At 34.6% G+C, this 16,505-nt stretch overlaps 1 protein-coding gene across 6 annotated transcripts; it reads left to right on the top strand.

The window, feature by feature from the left end:
• The first annotated feature begins 5,265 nt into the window (after window positions 1-5,265).
• On the top strand, window positions 5,266-16,228 carry LOC105062212 (killer cell lectin-like receptor subfamily I member 1). Of its 6 annotated transcripts, none has more exons than XM_074357538.1 (7): window positions 5,266-6,884; window positions 10,036-10,325; window positions 13,168-13,260; window positions 13,380-13,478; window positions 14,935-15,086; window positions 15,426-15,529; window positions 16,060-16,228. In XM_074357538.1, exons 2-7 carry the CDS (start codon window positions 10,109-10,111, stop codon window positions 16,169-16,171), a joined length of 777 nt encoding a protein of 258 aa, XP_074213639.1. In that variant the 5' UTR covers window positions 5,266-6,884; window positions 10,036-10,108; the 3' UTR covers window positions 16,172-16,228. The 6 variants fall into 6 exon arrangements, 5 of the variants coding, with proteins under 5 accessions (XP_074213639.1, XP_074213640.1, XP_074213638.1 ...); XM_074357537.1 differs by lacking the exon at window positions 5,266-6,884 and adding an exon at window positions 6,942-7,671; XR_012504017.1 differs by lacking the exon at window positions 5,266-6,884 and adding an exon at window positions 6,947-7,671 and having other exon boundaries at window positions 15,423-15,529.
• The last annotated feature ends 277 nt before the right edge of the window (window positions 16,229-16,505 follow it).

Here is a 16,505-nt window from a genome sequence, read left to right as displayed (position 1 = left end):
TCTGGTATCACCCAGATACGGGATGCAGGTGGCCCATAGGAAGGGCAGTGATCTTGGGTGAAGCTGATGTCTTTACTGAGGGCAGGGTCTCTGGGCTGAGACCGAAGAACTGTCATGTGTCAGCATTCTTGGCATTTGTGGAAATTAGTACTGTAGTCCTAAAGGGGGAATCAAGCCCAGCACAGCATTCACAAGAGAATAAAGAACTTGAACCTGAAAGGTTGAGTTGGAATTAGGTGGAAATCGATGTCATGGATAAGGACTTTCTGTAGAGAGAAAAGCATCTATAAATGACTAGAAGGAAGAAATTGAATCCAATTCAGCTGAACAGCAGGTAAGCAAAGACTAAAACACATTTAAGAACCATTCGTGACTGCATACTGTTTAGTTATGGTAAGGAGTTTAAATTTTACTGAGTGGGAATCTACCCAAGTGTTTTAAGCAGAAGAATAATTTAATCATATTTGTGTTGTACAAAGATTTCAGAGGCTGTGCCATTGGCCGTGAATGTACTGGCCTTAGTGCTGAAGGCAGTGAGACTAGCAAAAAAAAAACATATTATAGTAATCAAAAAGGGGGAATTTGGGTACATGGTAGCAAATAGAGACATAGTTATGAATTAAATTGGGAGGAACCAAGGTGTAGTCTAGGGTGCCTAGACACTGCCCATTGCATAGAAAGGAATGCTCAGTAACCATTCAATTTCTGAATGAAAGGAGGTGAAAGAAATGGGATTTTTTTCATCCATTTGAATCATGTGTTTAGAATCACAGTCCAGTGACATGGTTGAACAGCCAGCTGGCTGACGGATCCACTCAGGGGAGGACACAGAGAAAGGGAAGATTTGAGGAAGCTCAAAATGGTAAATTTTAGATATAATAATTTTGATATATCTGTGAACTCTCCAGCTGATTATATGCTCTGAAAACAGGACCCAGCTGGTTTATTGAGAAGAGAATGCCCAGATCTTTCTATTTTGTAAACTTCTACCGGTCAGTGCGACATATGTTAATCAACATAGAGCAAATGTAGCTGGAACAAAAATTCTCACAATAAAATTAGTTTAGCAATTAAACTTTATTTTTTACCATCAAGAGAGCATTAAAAATATTTAAAAATGAAATAGAAGCAAATGAGAAAAAAGGCACTTTTGTAAAGTTCTTTCCTCTGGCATATTTAGAATTACGTTGTACCCCAGTGCCTCTCAGTCTGTCTATGGACTAAAGAGAAAGCAAATAAATACACAATCAATTACCAGCATAGGAATTAAGGGCAGTTTTCCCTGTGTCCTGCCAAGGTGTTTCACTGTTTCAGAAACGTCTACGGAAAAGGCAGAAAAAGGAAAGTTGAGAAAGTGTGAGGGACTTACACTGATTTATAGATCAGTAGCGTTAAATCAAAAGACATTCTCTCTTCCATATTTATTTTCTCTAGTCCCAGCCAATGTTATATTAAGCTTTTTATTAAAGAAAATCATAATCGATTCCCCTTAGCACCTTCAAAAATCACTCAGCAGCAATTTACTAAAACAAGAAATGGCACAAAGTAGGAGAGAGCAGTTTCAAATACGTCGTGAGCATATAGACCTCATTTCGTTCGTTTGCACATTTGGAAAGAAGGAGGAAAAAACAACCAATCAGTTGGAAACCAAAAGAAAGACACTATAATCACAATATATCCCTTTCATTTCTTTATGACAAGATGTCAAGATTACACCCAGATATCTGATTTTGCAAGCTACCTGGTAACTGTTTTGCTGACATGGTGCGGAAGTATAATACAATTTATATACAATATAATATAAAAAAAACAAAGTCAGCCAAATATAGCTTACAATTTCCCTTCATTAGTAAAGATTAGTAGAGTAAGACAGTGGCTGAAGAAGGAGATCGATCCCAAAATCTGAACGGCCACCAATACTGAAATTACGTACATAGGTTAGTGGAGACACAGGAGGATGTGTGGTTATACTGCTCTGTGAAAGAAGAAAAGTGAGCAAAAATGTTGTCTTAGAGACCAATGGAATAAATATTTCAAGAATGATGGAGTGATAAATACGGTTAATGCTAAAGAACGTCCATTAAATTTAGCTACAAGAATATTGCTTGTGATCTCGATTTTAGCAGTTTTAATGGGTGGTAGAGAAATAAAAGTTTGATTGCAGTGACTTATAAAGTAAGTAGGCAGTGAGAAAATGGAGAAAGGAAGTCTAAATAACTGTTTTTTTCAAGATGTTCTTCTGAAAGGAGAGATTGGGGCAATAATTTGAGAATGAGATGAGTTTGAGAGAGAGTTGATCTAATAGTCATTCAACATCCCTTCTAGTCAGTAGACTTCCAAACCAATAGGGTCACAGTGGTGTCTTTATTTTTCTACTCGGTAGGTAGTTCAAGATTTAAATAGTTTTAATGCTTTGGTAAGGAGATAAAATCACTGAGGTTGTAAAGTGTATAAACAAACATGGTTATTTTAACTGGAAATAGTAGCTGGCAAGCTAATGTAGATGAGTAAATAAATAAACCTGTAGGCAGATTGGCCAAAGGGAAAAAAAAATCAGAAGTGAAAGAGAAGACATAGCTACATACCCAAATTAAAAAGAGCTAACTTCTGTCCAAAGATAGTTGGCCATAAGTCTAGGATTTTTGTTTTTGTTTTTGTTTTTGTTTTTTTGCACTCTGTATTCTCTTTCAGTAATGGATTATCTACCTTTATGCTGATTCCACACCATCTGTAATGATGTTTCTTCCATTTCTGATGTTAGTAATTTGTGTCTTCTCTTTTTCTTGGTTAGCCCAACTAGAATTTTAGAAATTTTACTGATTTTTTTAAAAAATCAGCTTTTGGTTTCATTGGTTTTTCTCTTTTGCTTTCTGTTTTCAAAAGCTAAAATATTTCTAGGCTTTCAGGTGCTATGAAGAATTGAAAAAAAGAGGAGGTGTGACTTCTACGCTCAGGAAGCACTTAGCAGTGAAATATGACCAATAAAATTGAAAGCGTATAAAAACCGAGTATTTGTATCTCGGAAGAGGAAACAGAAGAACGGCTGTGCGTGTGCGAGCGGCTGCGGGAGTGCGGCGGGGGTGCTGCAGGGGTCCGCGCACGCCGGGGAGGCCCAGCCGGCGCCCGCGCTGCCACGCCCGCGATGGGGATGGACGTGCGGCTCCGCCCCTGACGTCAACAGGGTTGCAGGTGTTCGCCACCATTTGGATGAAACTATGGCCTTTTTGCTCTTAACATATTTCTTGAGAACAGAAATAATACAAAGAAGGTGAGATGAGGAGCTTTTCAGGGGAAGAGAGTGCATAAGAGCCTAGCAGAGAAAGCGAGATTGATTTAAAGATGTTCACAGCGGGCGAGGGTAGGGCTCAGAGGTAAAGTACGTGCTCAGCACGCAGGAGTTCCTGCGCTCCTCTCCCAGTACCTTCATTTAAACAAACAAAACCAAACAAACCTAATTAGCCCCTCCCAAATAAAGATATTCACAAATACGGTTAAAAAGAAGACTACCCTTTCATATGTAACAGCATGCAAAATCTATCCATTTATACATTTGTGCAGGGAAATCTAAAGTTTAAGGATTATGTTGATATGGTCTGTCAAAATTCAATCCACTTTTTATCAGAAATAACATTAATATCCACGAATTAATGCATTTCCATTGATTATACTTACAAGGACAGTAAGACAAATGTAAAATGTGGTGTGATGAAATGGATATGCCAGTTAAAATTTTGAATCTGTGACTGTGAGTTAATGATTAAAAGTGAGTTTACAAATCTTGCAAATATTGAATATCTTATTCCACTGAGGAATAATGTTTTCTTAAAAACTATTTGATTGTTTAATTAAACATGCAAGGTCAACAGGTACTCACATTATGATTATCCCCCTCCTCCCTTTTGTTTTTTCTGGTTGAAGGTGATGTGTTTTAAAAATAACTTGTCTAAATTAACATTTCAATTAAGGAACCAAAGAAGCATACTTTATAAACTTGAAATTTCTATACATAAGGATACAGTTTATGGGAGATTAATATATACACATATATATGCTACTTTACTGAATATTTGTATTTAATTCTATGTTTAATGTTTAGCTCTATTGTTTTGCTTTCTGTTTTTGGGAAGTAGATTTGTCAAAATTCCTTTAGCTTAACATAAGTGAGTGTTACAAAATGAACTACAGATTCTTTGAGAAAGAAAGAAAAAATAGAAGTCTAAATTCCTGAAAATTCTGGCTGGCAAAGTTGTTAAAAAAAAATATGTAGTTTAAAAATCTAGCTAAATTCTAGAAAAATCCTGTGACCCAAGATTGTGAAGATTGATATTTCAATTCTTAGGTGCATGTGAACTTGGGAAGTCTGGGGAAAGTCTAGAATTTTAAAGGACTAATAAAAAAAGTGCAAAAATATAAAAGAATAGAATATGCCATTATAAGTTGAGAATAAAATTGCAAAACATCCTAGTCGCTCATAAATGAGTAGATTTTTGCATACCTTTGAATTATTACATTAGAATCTAGTAATTGGGAGATTTAATTCCTTGAAATAGGTCCAGTTTGAGCTGTATTGATGTCAATAGGATGTAGACTTATTACTGAGAAATACATTTACTTGGTGATGTTTATTTGAAAAAGAAAATCTTAATTATTGGAATATATTTTGTTACAGGACAGAATTTGTAGAACTAAAAATACATATTATATTAATCTAAATGCACAGATTTCAAGTAGCTTTTGCTGGAATTTTCTGTTTGCTGGGTTTTTTTTCCAAGAAATATTTCAGGGATTTTAGCAAGATTTAAATTAGGGTACACAGTTGTCCCTCAGTATCCATGGGGGATTGGTTCTAGGACCCCCCATGGATGCCAAAATCTGTGGATGCACAACTCCCTTATATAAAATGATATCATATTTGCATATAATCTATGCACATCCCCCCTATGCTTTAAATCATCTCTAGATTACTTCTGATACCTGATACACTATAAATGCTATGCAAATAGCTTAAAATACAATGTACACGTTGTGTAAATATTTGCCAGTGTGCACTGCAGCATATTCAAGTTTTGCTTATTGGAACCTTCTGGAATTTTTTTCTCAAATATTTTCTATCTGTGTCTGGTTGAATTTATGGATGTGGAACCTGCAGATGCAGAGGGCCAATTGTATATGAAAATAATGTGAGCACTGATATATTTAATTAGCTTAATTTATACTAATGTATTTAGCAAAGATTCTAACTTAGAGCCTTTATTTTGTTTCGAGGCAGACTCAGGAAACAAGAAGAAACACAGGTTTGTCTTCCATTTTCAAAAGCAGATCTTCTGAACAGAAAAGATGCCAACCTGGAGTCAAAAAGATTTTCAAATCTTTATCTAGAGATTCAAGAACAAAATCAAAGCTTTTGTCAGAGGCTGCCCCCACTTACTTGTTTTCTACATGGCAGGATGGGCCTGCTCTAGTCGTGTGAAGCCTGTTCTTCAGTATTTTAAACTCCATGTTTGAGGAGGATGAATTCCCAAACTCTCAGGATGGGCACCTCAGACTAAACATGTCCACCTGTTAACTACTCTGTACCTCCAGTGCCAACTCAGTTCCCAAGTAAGTGCCAGGATTGTCCTCGACTTTCCCTCCCCTCTCTCCTGTTTCTTCTCCTGAAGTTCATTCATTCATCAGGCCTTGAGAGCTGGTGGGAAGGATACTCCGGAAAGAACATTGAATATTCAGAAGGAAAGAGACGGGTTGAATAGTATCCGGTTCTTGGGCGGCAGGAGTGGGTAGCTTCAAATAGAGTTGTACTTGGCCTTATTGAAGAGGAAGAAAAGCACCTCCGCTGAACATGTGAGCAGATAAGAGGCTTGCATATATAGGGAGAAAGCTGAGAGATGATCAGTCTGATAATCTGGCAGCTTTTATTTTCCTGTAATGTAGGTCATCTTCTGAGAAGAAGAGGGGATGTGGAAGAGTCAGAGATTTGCTAAGTATGGAGAAAGAGTGAGAAAATTAGTTTCAGCGAATGTGAAAGAGGAGTGCTCTGAAACGAGTACCAGGACTCCTAGCTGCATTAAAGCATTTTCAGATTAGAGACAATGAATTTATAATCCAGCAAATCTGACCTGTTGTAAACACACTTGGCTTCTCAGATATTGACAGGGAGAAACAGGTAATTAATACCAAACACAGGAAAATGATTTTGTTGAACAAGTGAGACAAAAAAAAAAATTTCAAGGGAGTTAGTGTTTTGGCAGAAGTGAAACATTACGGAATCAAGGTGGGCATGAAGAAAAGTGAAGGAAGACGCAGTTTGATAGGTTAGATTGAAGACAGGACTGGGGATACCGATAAGATAAAAGCATTTTCATGTTGGAAGAAGACAAACGAGCAAACTAGAAATGTAAGGGTGTTTGTAGAGGTCAGGAAGTCTTACTAAGACATTTTCTGGGGCGAGTGCCTTCTAGGGGGAAGTAATTTGATTGATTGATTGATTGATTTAATGGAGGTACTGAGGTTGAACCCAGAACCTCGTGCATGCTAAGCACGCAGTTTACCACTGAGCTATATCCTCCCCTCTAACAAGACATTTTCAGATGAAACATTTAAGGTATGACAAGGACAAAAGTGTTCCGATGGGAGGGGTTGGCTGAGGCAGAGTGCAACAGTCACTTAGAGATGGCGAGGCAGAGAAATCGAGTGGCCAGCATGTAAGAGGATGGTGCATGTGGACGCTGATGGATCGGAGGGCTGTGGTTCATCGCTGCGAATTATGAGGTACCTGGGAGGACATCAGCGACAATGAGAAGAGGGAAAATGAACTTTAGTGAGACTCAAACACGCGGGAGAGGCTTGAGGAAGATGATAGAAGTACCATGATTCTCAGTTATCAGGTACAAACTAACAACAGAGACAAATTTGAAAATTTATTGTAAGATATTTTCTTTTTCACCCACAAGCTGGTGACCCCTGAAGTCGTTCAAATTGTGCCCCTATTTATTATAATGCACTGGACTGTGTGATACCATGCTACATGCTACAGTAAACAAAGTGTAAACTCCATGCTATGGGTGGTAATGTCAGCTACCACTGAGTAGTTACCAACTACTTAGCTACTATAATTTAACCAGTAAAGTCAAAAATGTAATTTTTTTCCAAAAATGTAAATTTTATTCTGACAAATCTGTATACTTTTCTCTGTATCCCATGGTGTTCTTGTCCCGTGAAACCTGTAATAAATATGAAATCTGGTTCGTTTTTCTTTCCCTTTAAGTCCTCAGACTTGATACAGGGATATTCTTATCAAGCAGTCATTAAATTTAGTATTTTTCTCATACATTTTAAAATTGAGAAGTCTGTAATTTATGAAATGGTTTTCAAAATACCAAAGTTCATGGCATAGTAAAGCAACGTTTTCACTTCCTAGTGGGTATTTTGTGGGGGAGGTAACCTACAAATTAGCAGTCACATGAAAACTTCCTTTGTAGTTTTTCACACATGCTTTGAATAACAAAAGATTATAAGTCATTAAAGTATTAGAGTATTTTTCAACCTAGAATCTTCTCTGATGGTTTATATACCAGATTATATATTCTATGACTTCAATCCCAGCCTACAGCAATTTTATATTGTTTCATAGCTATGATTTTCCCACCAAGTTTATTTTTATTCTTCGTGTCGGTGAGTATGCTTGCTTCTATTTATTTCCTTCTCCCAAGAAGTTAAAAATTATGTGCTTTTTAAAAAGTTAATTTCAACTATCAATTCACAATGTATTGAATGATAGTTTAGGAAAAATAATTTTTGTATAATTCTGGTACATGCTCATTTTGTAAGCAATGGCATGAAGTGTGAACCCATCTATTCCTTTTGTTTTTCCTTTGTCTCAGAAGTTTCCTGTTGTTTTATTTTTCCAACTATGTAGCCTCTTTTTATTAAATAATCTATCATTTTTTCATCATTTTGAAATGTTGGACCCGTAGATGTGTTCATTATTTAATTCTGATGCATTCTGACAAATTACTTTCCTGAAGGGAAAGGTTTAGATTAACTAGAAGTACTTACAAGTAAATGAATGCCTATTTCCCTGCACATCGTCCAACTCAGCGTGGTTGCATTTGGCTTGTCAATGTTTACTGATTCTACAGGTGAAAATGTATATCATTAATACGTTAGTTTGTATTTCTTTGGTTAGTGACAAAATAAAAGTCTTTTAATATGATTGTGATAAAAAATCTTTACATTAGCAATAAAAATGATATTTCTATAGTTCAACCTCTCTCCCTTGTCTGTGTGTGATGAGAAAGTTATAATTATTTACTTATACTTTCTCTTCATCTTTTATTAATTTTGTTTTCTCATGGCTTACAATTAACATTTTGGATTATTTGACATTTGTTCAAGTATATGTTATGAAATTGGTGATCTAAGTCTATGTAATGCTTCAGTTTGAACTAATATTCCATCAGATTCCACCACTCTCAAACTTTTCTTAGAACATACTTATTCAACTATTTATTCTCAAAAACAACAGCCATTTTTCTTCCTCCTCGGGTACAAAGAATAGTTCAATTGTGCCAAATATTTAAACAGCAACATTCTTATGGTACCGATATACACTTAAATTAAATATTTTTGCTGGTGAATAAATGAATAGGTCAAAACCTTCAGAAAACAATTTGAGGACATATAAAAACTTCTTAATTTGAAGATAATTTTATCCCAGTTTTTTGGACATTTACTTTCAGGAAGTAATTATAGACATAGAAAAGTTCCAATGTATAAAAAGTATTTGTTATTCAATATTTTTAAATACTCAAAATTTCACAATTAAGGTAGCTTTTCACACATGGTCTTTAACTTTCGATAAAAATAGGAAGCAATATAAACCTGCCAAATCTGCACCTACGAGGAACCACTGAAATTATACCATATTACAAATCTATTATTTTGCTTTATGTATCAATATTATTTGTTACATTAAACAGTTAATGATGTACTAGGGTACTGATGTATCCTACTTTATTTAACAACTCCCTTAACTGTAAACACTTCTGTTGATAACTTATTCCTTGTTTTTTGTTTTTCTAATTTAACTCCGCAAATAAAGATAAAAAACCAGTGCTGCATAAATTTGAATATTTTAAAAATATTTTGAAAGATAAATTGCTTAAAATAGAATTGATGGCAAAACTCCTGCATATTTTGCATTTTAATAAATGTTGATAATTTGTATTCACAGTCATTTGCCAGTTCAAAAAGTGTCAGTTGTCATCTAGTGTTCTCACAGGTAGAAGTTTTTGTCTTTTAATTTTCATGTCCTTATTAATGACATTGAAGATTTGATAAATGTTTTGAATTTTATACCTTTTTATTTCTTTTGTTCATTTTTGGTGGTTCATTGGCATTGTCATTAATTTAGGTGTCTGTGTGTTTACCTCTGCATGTGTGAGTTTGTGCATGTAAGCAAATGTGATCTGCTTGAGTAGAAGAAGGATGGTAGACTGACAGATTGAAAGATACATGGTTATTTTACAAATGTAGAATTTACCCAGTTCCTGAGAGAGATGAGTTTTTCCACTATTACTAAAGAATCTACAGAATAATGGATTATTTCAGTGATACAATAAACTTTATGTCAACCTGACCTGAAATAAAAATTTTAATGTCAAATTTAAATACTTAATTCTTTGCTTTTGTAAAAAAAAATTCTTTGCTATTGTAGTTATGCTTTAACCATAGTCTACACATTGTCGACATTATTCACCATACAGAGAATGCTAAGAAGGAAAAAAGGATATAGTTCTTAATCTACTCCTTTCAAAAACTGATTCAGAGAGGGAATGAAATATATAATCTTACTAAAGGAGAATAAAATTCTTCTTCTGAATAAGGACTGCAACTTTGGGAGAGAGATTCAGTCTTTCATTTCCTCCCTTTTTTACCCTTTTACTATTGTACCTAAATGTTTACTTGTACATTAAAATGAATGTGTTATTCATTGATCTGATGCAATGATCCCTTAACTCTTTTTCACATTTCTAGTACATTGATATTACACAGAAACACGGAAAGATATCAAGGTTGAGCTGAAGCAATCCAAGTCTTTTCAGGAAAAATGCTAAAGAATAAGCAAAACAAAGGTACTGCAAACAAACAAGAGGTCATCTACACAGAACCGAAATTTTCCAGATCTCCACAGAAGCGAAAAACACCTGAGACAAACCAGAGCAATGTAATATCGGGTGAACAGCAAGTAAACTACATGGAACTGAAATTTCCCAGATCTTCTCACCATCAGCACAGAGAAAGGTTGTTTAGGAAAAAAAGAAAAGGTACAGTATTATATATATTTTTGCTAGATCTTGATTCTTGAGTTTAGAAGATTATTTCTCTCAAAATCATTGTAAAACTGCCAAATGGAGCTCGTTATCTGTCTTCAGACCCCATTTAATTATTTTAGAATATTATTGGGAAATAGTTTGTCTCTTACATAATCCTTTACTATGTTCATTTCCTCTAAAATAGCATTGATCCAAATTCCAACAGCATTGCATACTTGTAGGAACTATTACATAAATTCTGTTTCTTCTTTTGTGTGTTATTTTAAAATTATTAAAAAAATAATTATTGATGTTAGTCTTCAATTCAGTTCAGTCTAACTCAATCCCACAGATATTTTTTTGAATTTGTACTGTGGGCCTGCTCTGGAGATAGTATCTACAAAAATGAAGAAGCAATTACCACCTAGCTTCAAAAAACTAACAGAATTTCTTGGAAAGACAGATGATGGGGGAAAAAAAGAATAATTTGGAGGTAAAGCTTAAAAGACTTCATGATTAATTGGATATTGGAGGTAAAGCTGAGAAATGAGTAGAATATGATAATAAGGCTCTTAGCTTAAGTGGCTGAGTAATTAATCATCGTATCTACCATTAAGAAGCGTCACATTTAATCCTGTAAAAGTCAGATCATACATGGCATTTGAATTGTCCCTTGATTAGTTCTGAGGACAATGTCCATAATGAAATTAGATTTAAAAGGCTGGTCTCCAGGGAGAGGATGGAAAAGGGTGGAAAGACTTAAGTGAGTAGGTAAGATTGCAAATAGAGACGTGTGGGTGAAAAGTCTATCACAGACAAAAGCCATATATGAGACTTGAGTAGAGGAAGACTGAGGAAGGTATGTGTGAATACATGTCCAGAGAGAAGGAGAAAATAAACTATGTCAAATTAAGACCAGTGGTCTCATAAATTATACGTGGAAATGATTTCCTTGGGTTTAGCAGTTGGGGTTTTTGCTTGATTATGGGGCAAGGCATCTGAACTACAACTAGGAGTTAGGGCATTGGAAGGAATTTAGTAATGGGGATAAAATGAGTCCAGAAAACATGTTTACAGTTTTCTCCGAAAAAGTAAATGTCAATAAAAAGTGAAACACTTGAACCAAGAAAGACAGAGAATTATATTAGATCTTGAGAGATCATGTACAGACTAATCTGACAAAGTCTATAAAAAGAAATGATGAAGAAATTGGCAAAAAACAGAAACTTCCCCTTAGTGAATAAATGTTCTAGGGGAGACTGGGTGGCATGGAGGGAATAGGACACGTGAAAGGTTTTGCCTGAGCCATAGAGAAATGCTCATCCTCTGAAGCTAAAAGAAGACAAGGACAATAAGGTAGGAACATATGACTATATATATATACTATATATATATATACTATATATATACACACACAGGTGTGGGGATGGGCAAGTTAAGGAAATTCATGGCCTCAACTTCCTTGGTAAAATAAGAGAAAATTCTTGGGTTTGGATAGATGTTCAGAGAGGCTTGTTTTGTTTTGTTTTGTTTTTTTATTTAAGTATAGTCAATTTACAATGTTGTGTCAATTTCTGCTGTACAGCATAGAGATTCAATTATAATTGATATAATATCCAAAAATTTTGATAATTTTTTAATAATCAAAAAAGGACTTTGGGCAGAAGTTGGACAAAACTCAGAAGAGTGGACGTGTTCATACTTAGCCCCCTCATTGCTTAATCTCTAAACCTGGAAGGAAAGTTTGACTCCTCACTCTCCTCTTGGACACATACATGTCATCATGAAGTGTAATGTGTTCAGTCCAACCTGCTTCTCCTCTCTAGGGTTGCAGTCCATCTGTTTTTGCCAAGATTACTGAAACAGACTCCCCAGATTATCTCATCTTTCACTCTAGGCATCATTCGATTCTTTCTTTATCTTTCAAGCAAAATAATCATGACTTTTTAAAACAAGTTCTTACAAAGATGTCTGCTTGTTCATAAAGTTAAAAAAATAATAATAACCCTATAGTCCCACAGGCGCTCTCTCTATAACCACTCCCTCCTTTGCTCTATAATTCTATGGAGTTAGAGTTCTAGTCTGTGATTTCAGTTCCGTGAATGCACCAAGCTTCCTGACACCTAAGAGCATTTTGAGATGCTGCCTCTCTGAAAGGAAAACATTCTCCCACCAATGCCCCTTTTACTGAAAGACGTTATTAACTCTTACTTTCCTCCAACCTTCAGTACAACCTCATTTTTGGATAGAAGCATGTTCCATTCTCATGTGTAGGGTAAAACTTGATGAACATTCTCCTATTTCGTTATAAAATTTATCACAATTATTTTTTACTATCAACAAAAAGAAAAAATGTATTTTGTTCTTTCCCCCTTGACTAATATATTGCTTGTTTAACTGGCTAACAAATGAATGTTAGTGTTCACATGGAATTTAGGAATTAATATTTTTATTTGCATGATAATACTATTTTCTCTAGGTATATTTCACTTCTAAGTTTACTAGCAGTGAGAATATTTTCTGATTGCTCAGAGTTGATAATTTGTAGAATACTAGGCAAAGGATGCTTAAAGATGCTGGTGACGTTGGTTCAGGTGACATACCCTGGGCCTCAGCAGGATAAGAAAGAAGAGAGGTCAAGAAGGATCTAATAGGAAGGGAATTTGGATACCAGTAAATTAGGGTTCTCAATGATGTGGCTGAGAAACAGTTTTGTTCAGGATAAACACATTCAAGAATTAGAAAATGAATGTTTGCTCTCTAAGAGTGAAACGTAATGGTCTTAAATTTTATATTTGGTGACTTGTGGGAAATGATAACACTTAATCATTATTTCTGTTTTCTTTAATGTTAGACCACCAATCTAGAGCATGGCAAGTGACAGCTGGGAGTCTAGGGGTCTTGTGTGTGGTCTTGATGGCGACATTTGGGATCCTGCTTGCAAATAGTAAGTAATTAAGCAAATAATCTGTTATTACAATCAGTATGTCAGCAACAGAATACATTTCAATGTTTTGCTATCAAGACTGAATTTTTACATTGTTTTAATTATTTTATCCTAAACAGAACTAATTACTACCATGATTTTTGCCGTAGAATTTTTTCACAGAGAAGACGAAAATGGGAAAATCTCACCTATTCCCACTCTATCTTCTCCAAATGGTGGTGAGTATTTACTCTGTTCAGGCCATTTCTAACATTGATTTTTGGGTCTAAGTGTTTGCTTTCCTGACATCCAAAAAGTCTGAGTGAATCATGAAAGACGAATGCCATGTCATTGCATGTTCAGTGTTTTATGAAGGAAATACTCATACTGGGAAAAATAAGAAAGATGATGTAGGAGAATGTGAAAAGTCCTGAAGTCTTAAGCACATAAGTAGGGCTTGTGTTTTAATTATTATTAAGAGAAAAATGTAAATTATATTGAGGAAGGAGCGAGAGAGAGAGGTGAAGGGGGTCAAAAGAATAGAGAAAACAAGCGACAAGCAAGGGAGTTGTGTCTCATCAACCATGCCTTCCCTCCAGCTTTCTCTGCTGGGGTGATTCCTCTAGCATTTATGAAATTACAAGCATATAAATTTTACATTAATTTTTATTATACATCCAGGTGCAACGGCCATAGTATAGAAAATTGTTTGTTTTTAATTCTTTTTTTCACTTATTGCAAGTTTATACGAATCTCCATCATTAATTGAGCACTAAAATAGAGAGAGAGAGAGAGAGGCAGAGAAAAAGGTAGAGTTTCTGCTCTAATTTTTATCTAACGGATGGTACTCCCAGCTCAGGCATCTCTCTTTATGTGTTAATGAAGCCAGTTTACATTTTCCTTCTGCCCAGCTCCAAATGTCTAGAAGGATACAATTTTTTTTCTAATTAAAATTTTAGTTTAACATCTAGGTTTCCAATAAAACAGAGGAAGTCATAAGGGGCCAAAAATGGAGAGAAAGCTTGAAACCAGAGTGGTATCCTGACTGTGAAGTGACCACTATTTGGGGTTATTTTCAATCTTAATAACAATATAGTCTGGACTGAACAGCTGCAAGAGAAATAGAGAATGAGGCCTTTGCTTAACTTGAGCAAGAGAGTTAAAAGTTAGTTTCTTGTGTAAAGCTGGAGGATATCAAGAAAATAATCTCTCTATTAGCTCAAGTTCTAGCTGAGTATAAAGACCTTTCTGTAAAATCTTAGGCAGACACACTTGGAATTTAAGTTACTTTCCCTGTGTGATCTGGGTTGGTATGTTTAAAATCATAATAAAAATTTTAGACAAAGTTGGAATAGTTCATTAATTTTTTTTGTGCTCATAAGATTATCTGTTTTTTAGCCTTTTAAATATGCAAATATAAGTTTAATCATGTCAAAAATGATAATAATCTTATTTGAAATGGATTTTCCTTATAGCAAAATTTTATATTAAATTTTAAGTAGAAAAATATAAAATAGGAGCTAAACATTAAGTATTATTAACTATGATTTGTGTAAAAATTGCCCAGAAGTATTATTAAAAAGTGCATGAAGTTTTGCTTTATATCAAATATCAGTCTGCATAAAAAACTCAAAGATATAGTAATTAATAATAGATATTCATGGTACAAAGTACAAATTTGTTTACATTTTCTAGAATGTTCCTGTGATCTTTGTTCAACCCACTGGATTGGATTTGGAAACAGTTTTTATCATCTTTACAATACACCCAAAAGCTGGGCAGACAGCCATGCTGCCTGTGCAGAGCTGAATGCCCACCTTCTAAAGATAGATACCGATGAAGAGCTGGTAAGGCAGACACGTCTGCTTTTGTGTTATACTATATGTTTGGTTGGAAAGCAGTGGGAGGTAGCGCTGTAATTTGGGAAATCTGAAGGTTCTTAGAAGTGTATGTTTCCTTACTTTGACTCAATTTTCTTAGGGAGAAATTAGAGAACCTTCACTATCTGAACGTTTAATGCTAGAAGAAAACCACATCAACAAATGAGACAATGTCTTGAGAAAAATCTAATGAATACTAAATGAATGTACGCAAGTCCTTGGGAGACCTGCTATCAGTAACCCTTGAGCCAGGAAGAAGTGGATTATAATAGGCCCACAGTTCTAATTTATGATTTTTCCCAGTAGGAAATTCTGTCAATGTTTCAAATGAGAGGATGGGTAGGTCTCAAAATCAATAAAACTGATATGTCCTGGTTATGGGAAGATGGCACCAAAGTAGTCGAAAGCCTGTAAGTACAGTGATTTGATAACTGAACTTTTCTGAGTGTATAAGGAAATGTGTGTGTGTGTGTGTGTGTGTTACTTGTGTGAGGCACATGAAGTGAAACCAAGAAAAAAGAAAGCATTATGTTTTTTGAGGAACAGCCTGTGGGCTATAACAGAGAACGATGCCAGCTCTTTCTAAATAACCTCACCATTAGGATCTTCACATTTTTAACTTTACTGGACTCTTAGGAGAAATTTGTGCATAGTTTTAGGCAACTTTATAAACCTATGATCTTCTATCATATTCTTACCATTTGTCAGTGGATTTATAATTCTGCTTAAACAGTATAGGATTAGGTACTGTCCAATATTTTCTGTTAAATTTAATGTTTTATAATTAAAGACGATCAATCTTCAGGGTGTTTTGTTCTTGTTTTGACTAGTTTTTTGTTGTTGTTGTTGTTATTTCTTATTTTTTTTGTTCTTGCTAATTTTAAGGTTGAGTTAATCTGCATTTGGAACCACACTTGGTTTCTTAATTTTTTTCTTACAGATTAAAATTTCTGAAAATGGAGAACCATAGTTGTGCATATGCAGAAGGAAATTATGTTTTTAGTAATAACTGTTCATCTGAGAAGAGTTATATCTGTGAGTTTAATACATAGGAGCTGTTTTATTAATACATGTTTTTATTGATTCCTAATTAATAAAAATTTACAAAATACTTTGTTTATTTGTTGCTTTTATAAAAGTGTTATAAATTATTATTATTATTATTTTTACTGCTCTCAGAATACTTTAAATTTTGAATTTAAACTGTATTGGGAGGGAGGAAAGTTTACCACCCACAAATTTCTTGCGAGTTTTCTTCTCTCTATCACAGTTCATATTAATATTGATTCATTAAGTAAAGTTAGCAAACATCTTTTATGAACTAAAGTATTTTGCAAAATCATAGTGATACAAAGATAAGAAGATTTTCTGTATTAGTTAGGATTC

The sequence above is a fragment of the Camelus bactrianus genome, chromosome 34, assembly GCF_048773025.1.
Source record: "Camelus bactrianus isolate YW-2024 breed Bactrian camel chromosome 34, ASM4877302v1, whole genome shotgun sequence".
NCBI lineage: Eukaryota > Metazoa > Chordata > Mammalia > Artiodactyla > Camelidae > Camelus > Camelus bactrianus.
The sequence above is the reverse complement of the archived record's forward strand: the minus strand, read 5'-3'. Positions and strand labels throughout refer to the sequence as shown.

Bases quoted from the DNA above. Each gene is read 5' to 3' on its own strand.
- LOC105062212 (XM_074357538.1), top strand. From the start codon at position 10,109: ATGCTAAAGAATAAGCAAAACAAAGGTACTGCAAACAAACAAGAGGTC. The intron at 10,326-13,167 runs GTACAGTATTAT...CTTTAATGTTAG, and splicing joins GTTTAGGAAAAAAAGAAAAG to ACCACCAATCTAGAGCATGG. The intron at 13,479-14,934 runs GTGAGTATTTAC...TACATTTTCTAG, and splicing joins TCTATCTTCTCCAAATGGTG to AATGTTCCTGTGATCTTTGT.